This window comes from Chinchilla lanigera, unplaced genomic scaffold (assembly GCF_000276665.1).
Source record: "Chinchilla lanigera isolate Chin_1 unplaced genomic scaffold, ChiLan1.0 scaffold00021, whole genome shotgun sequence".
NCBI lineage: Eukaryota > Metazoa > Chordata > Mammalia > Rodentia > Chinchillidae > Chinchilla > Chinchilla lanigera.
Window position 1 is genome coordinate 26,649,880 of NW_004955422.1, and position 5,703 is coordinate 26,655,582.

General features: G+C 47.6%; 1 protein-coding gene across 4 annotated transcripts in view; it reads left to right on the top strand.

The window, feature by feature from the left end:
- LOC106148472 overlaps nucleotides 1–1,251 on the top strand; it is a 7,515-nt gene extending 6,264 nt beyond the window's left edge. For 3 of the 4 annotated variants that reach the window (XR_001233941.1, XM_013514090.1, XM_013514092.1), the window contains 3 exons: nucleotides 9–109; nucleotides 810–904; nucleotides 1,048–1,251. Coding sequence is in view for 3 of the 4 variants with exons in the window: in XM_013514090.1 (XP_013369544.1) it covers nucleotides 9–109; nucleotides 810–904; nucleotides 1,048–1,245 (394 nt within the window). In the remaining variant the exon portion in view is untranslated. The remainder of the gene's footprint in view (nucleotides 1–8; nucleotides 110–809; nucleotides 905–1,047) is intronic. The other variant, XM_013514091.1, reaches the window with a different exon arrangement.
- Nucleotides 1,252–5,703: the final 4,452 nt, after the last annotated feature.

The following is a 5,703-nucleotide window of genomic DNA, read 5'->3' on the forward strand; positions in this document are numbered from 1 at the left end:
TTTTAAAGGGGGGAAGAGCCAGATGTTGTGGCGCATGCCTGTAATCCCAGCACTTGGGAGGCTGAGGCAAGAGGATCGTTGCAAGTTCAAGGCCAGCCTGGGCTACAAAGTGAGTTCAAGACCAGCCTGAACTGCATAGTGAGACCTTGTCTCAAAAAGGCAAAAAAAAAAAAAAAAAAAAAAAGAGGAAAGGATATTTAGCTCACAGTTTGTGGAGGTTTCCATCCATAATGAGCTGGCTCCAAGGCAGGGCAGTGGAAGACAGCAAAAGCAACAAAGTGGTGGGAGCGGAGGGGCGTGGGAGGTCCTGTCATTCTTAACATATTCAAGCTTTCTTCTAAAGCTAATAATATAAGATTCTTCCAAACTCTCTACCCTCAGGATTCTGCCAATCCCATGCTTTAGATCCCCAGCTCTCCCAGTAACCTGAGAGATCCCTGAGGAAAAACCACAAATTGCATCCTCAGAATCTTCAGGGTCAGAGGTTTGGGTCCTCTTCCAAAAGAGCAGTAGCTCTGAAAGCTACTGAGGCAGGAACTAGTCCAGAGATTCATGCTGTGGCCCAGCCTAGTCTGAAGTCCCTAAAGGAAGACTCAACCCTAGCAACAAGCAGAAGGAGACAAGAAATAACAAACAGAGGCTAAACCAAATAATAATACCCAGAGGGTTTTGGAGGATGAGGGAAGTGGCATTTGTGTTTCCCCAAACTCCCTTTGTCACAGAGCTACTTCCTGCTAACCTCATACCATCTCTTGACCTTCCTGACAAACTAATCCCCAGTACACTACTTGTTCGCTCTAAAACCTTAGGTGGCTTTGCCAAGCCCCCCACCACAACAGCATCCATGGCCTCCCATGATCCAGACGATTGTCTCCAACTTCATCTCCCACTCACCTGTGCTAAGGTCAGACTCTTCATTTCTTTAACATTGTCAATTCCCTGGTTTTTATATATGTTCTTTGTCTGCTTGGTATGGGGAAAACCTCTAGGCCTTTCTGAAATCCAGATCTATCTTTGAGATTCTACTTACCCCTTCTTTTCTTGTAGGTAGCCTTCCTTGTTCCTACCCATGCTTCAGTGACAACTTTGATGGGCAGTATCTTTTCAACAAGAAGTAGCTGGGTTGGTATCATGAACCTGTACAGTCGGCTCCTCATAAGGCAAAGGCAGGAGGATCACTTGAGCCCAGGAGTTCAGCCTGGGCAGTATAGCAAGATTCCACTTCTTAATAAAATAAACAAGTGATGATGATTGTGTATGTGCTTTTCTGAGTAGAAAGCTGGCATTCCCAGGGAAGGGTCTTTGTACTTATACAGTATGCCCTCACTCAGCCTGTGGTGGTTCTAGCACAGAGAAGATTCTGCTCAAAGGCTCCGTAGTCACAGTCTGAACCTCAAGAAAGTTGGCTAACGTGGAAGTCTATACCTGAACACTATCCTGGTACAGGATACAGAGTTCCAGTTCCCCAAGCCCAGAGAAGAGGGCTTTTGGCATATACTCTGGTACCCTGCCTGACCTTCAACGACCTGGATTCTGTACCCAGCAGTAGCTGAGTTGTCCAGCTGTCCAGGTAGCTAAGCCAGATTCCAGCCTTCCATTTCTCCGCACAGCAGGAAAATCCATAGAAGGGGAATCTGGAACCCAGTGAAATCCTCTCCTGAGACCCCTGCCCCAACCCTCCTCTCCGCTGCAGAGATTTATTATCAAGGCTGGGAGGAACCTGAGGCCTCAACTTATGCAAACCCTTAACTTATAGATGCGGAAGCTGAGGCTCAGGGAAGTTAAAAACTGTTTAGAATCGGACAATGCTAGAGGCATCTACTGACTGGGCCCTGGGGAGTGGGCTTAGTATTCTGGGATCCTACCCTAGGCTTGGGGCCCCTAAAAAGAGCCAGTGAGCATCATACTGGGGTAATCCTGGAGTTTCATTTCCAATCAGACATAAGGTCCCATTCCTGTGTACCCATGAAAGGCTCTGTGTGCTAATATACACGCCTGTGTGCAAGCGCTCACACCCATGGAGTTAACAGTTGACGGGGCATACCCATCTAACCCATGCCCAGATATGAGCACTTGCCCAATTTATGGGCTCTGGCACTAGAGGTCAAGAAATCACCCTTTTATTCCTCCCTAGGCCTTGGGCTTGCCCTCATCATGCCCCGGGGAGTCTTCACTGGCTTGGGGGCCTCCTACTTCAAAGGACAGAGATGTGTCAGCCTGGGTGTGTTCCTCACAGAACCTTTTGTGTACTTGTAGGCATGAACCAGTCTGTGTGCCTGATTGGAGAACTTGCTCATCACTCCCTTCTCTATAGCTGCCCTACCCTTAGATAGAAGGGAAAGCTGGGGGTGGTGGCACAGCACTCAGAAGGCTCAGGCAGGAGGATCGCCACAAGTTTGAGGCTAGCCTGTGCCACATAGTGAGTTTGAGGCCAGCCTGAAGCAACACCTTGTCTCAAAAAAAAAGTAAAGCCTGAGATGAAACCTTCTGACTTAGATAATATATTCCCATTTTTCTAGTGAAAAGACTAAGGTAAGTACTTGTTTTTCTCTCCTCTCTTTTTCTTTTCTTTCTCTCTCTTTTTTTTTTTCAGATGAGATCTCACTATGTTGCTGGGGCTGGCTTAGAATTCTTGGGCTCAAGTGATCCTCCTCCCTCAGCCTCCAAAGGGGCTAGAACTATAGGTACACACAACCATACATGGCAGAGGGGGGAAACTTCATTGGTAAATTGAGCCGAGGCAGACACAATCCCCAAATTCCCCCAAGAGTTGATCCTATACCTTAACAAGGGACCATATCACAAGAACTTCTTTTCAAGCCAGGCATGGTGGTAGACACCTGTAATCCCAGCACTGAGGGAAGCTGAGGCAGGAAGATCACAAGTTTGAGTTCACTCTGTGCAATTTAGCAAGTTGGTGAGACCCTGACTCATAATAAAAAATTTAAAAAGGGTTGGGGATGTAGCTCAGCGTGCAGGCCCTGGGTTCAATCCTCAGTGCCAAGGGAAAAAAAAATGAAAACCTGGGCTCAAGAGATCCTTCCATCCTCAACCTCCTGAATAACTGGGACTAGCAGTGGTGGCAAACCTATGGCACACTGCTGCAGCAGGCTATTTGTTATCATTGAAAGCTCTAGAAGGTTCGTCATCACTGGACTAGTGGCAGACAGCACTGCATGGTGAGTAAATCCAGACTTCAATCCTGCTTCTGGGCTGTCTGCCTGACCCTATGTAACTCACTTCCTTTTGATAAGCCTTGATTTCCCCATCTGTAAAATGGTTCTACAGGCACGCAGGTTTGTGTAAATTGTGTTCAGTACCCCGTCAGTGAGGAAGTAATGGTAAGAACAGGGTTCAGAGAAAACATTTCAGAGAAAACAGCAGTTTTATCTATCTACCTGTAGTGTTAGGGTGGGATGGCAACTTTGGGGTTCTGGAGGAGTGTTTATGAGTGTGGAAAGGAGCTGCTTGGGTGTGCAGCATGAATTCCTACACTTCAAACTTTGAAGGAGAAATGGTTGCATCTCCTACCCAGATGTGATTAGAAGAGATAGTGTTGGGGCCACACAAGCACAGGAGGAAAGGAACAGGTGTCTGCGCTTGTGTCTTCGGTCCTTGGTTAGGCAACACCAGATTCTGTACCTCCCTGCTGGGCCTTGGCTTGGGAACTAGGTCCCAGGCAGGCTTTGAGTCTGGAGAAAAGAGGTGGGTGGGAGGTTCCCTTCTGCAGAACCTCCCACTCTTCTGGCAGCAAATTAAGTCCCTGTAACTCAGGTCACTCCCTCTCCTGCTCACAGCTCTCCATTGGCTCCCTACAGCCTCCAGGTGGAAATTGACAGTGCTGTGGTGCTCTGTGGTGCTCCAGCATCCTCTGCCTTAAAGTTGTTACCGGAGTTCCTGGGTTTGCAGTGGTTTGCAACACAGCAATGGAAAACTCATACACGTGTGCTAAAAGATTTGAGGATTTGTGTTGTGGTTTGGGTTTTTTTTTTGAAAGGGGAACAATATAATACAGGATACATATTTACAAGATTATATACAAAAGAGTGCAGGAAATTTGTCCACAAACTAAGACCAAGGAATTTAGCCGAGGGCCTGGATCCCACAGAAATGTCCTGCATGAGTCCAGCTGAAGACCTAGAGCCCACAACAATGTCTCATGCAGGCCTGTTTCACAGATCTGCACTGGGAGGCCCCAAAGGTCAGTGGTGGAATCGGGAAAGTCTGTGCCAGCAGGATGAAGGACTTGTGCTAGCAGACTGAGGGATCTGCACTGGAGCCAGGAAGCGATGCTCAAAATAAGAATCAGAGCTCCCCTGAAAGGTACCACAGCCATCCTCAGCAACAGTGAGGTCCCGAGCTCCTCTGATGAAGAAGACAGCTGTATTCTCATCAGGAAAGCCGATGCAGCAAGCTTCTCCAGGAGACTGGCAGTGCACCATCTTCCCCTCCGGAGCCAGGAAGCGATGCTCAAAGTGAGGACCAGAGCTCCCCCAAAGTGAACTGAAGCTATTCTCAGTGCCAACAAAGTCCCGAGCTCCTTGGAGTTGGCTGTTTTCATAAACAGCCAAGTTCATCGGAAAGCCAGCATGATAAGCTCCTCCAAGAGAACCAGGAGCTCCTTACAGCTTCCACCAGCTCCCAACAGCCTTCCTCAGCTCCCAACAGCCCCACTTCTTCTCCAGTTCTGCCTCTTATGCTGCTGGCAACAGTCCTCAGGTAGGCCTCCCACACCTAGCACCATGCTTACTCGGTTCAGCTGGGGGTTATAAGTTGACCACCAGTTGTCAATCCACCACAGTTTGTTTTTATTTTGTTTTGTTCTTTGCCCAACAAGCAATTTGAGAAGCTGCATGTGGTGATATGGGGTGGGGTACATGCCTATAATTCCAGCTCTCTGGGAGGCTGAGGCAAGGGAATCACAGGTTTGAGTTCAGCCTGGGCAACTTAGAAATTTAGTGAGATCCTGTCTCAAAATAAAAAATAAAAAAGGGAGCTGAGTGTGGTGGCAGCACTCAGGAGGCTGAGGCAGGAGGATTGTTGTGAGTTTGAGGCTAGCCCTAGCTACAAAGTGGGCTCAAGCCTAGCCTGAACTGCACAGCAAGACCCTGTCTTAAAAAAGACATACATACATACATACGTAAGAAAAAAATTAAAAAGGGCTGGGGATGTAGCTTATGAGAAGACTGTGAGTTCAAATTCCAGTATTATAAAAGGAGAAAGAAGAGGGCTGGGGATATAGCTCAGTGGCATAAGTGCCTGCCTGGCAAGCGCGAGGTCGTTAGTTTGATCCCTGGTACCGCAAAAAAAAAAAAAAAAAAAGAAAGAAAGAAAGAAAGAAAAGAAGAGGAAAAAAAGGAAAAGAAAGGGGAGAGAGGGGAAGGAGGAAGAGGTGGAGAAGCAACTTAAGGGCTAGGTGTAGATGAGTGGTAGAGCCTAGCAGGTGTGACATCTTAGGTTCCATTCTCAACACTTCAAAAATAAAGGCCAGATATGGTGGCACATGCCTATAATCCCCGATACTCCAGAGGCCAAGACAGGAGAATCAAAAGTTTGATATAGCCTGGGCAACTTAGCAAGACCCTGTCTCAAAATAAAATTAAAAATTCTGGGGGCTGGGGATTTAGCTCAGCGGCAAAAGCGCCTGCCTGGCAAGCGCAAGGTCGTGAGTTCGGTTCCCGGTACCGGAGAAAAACCAAAAAA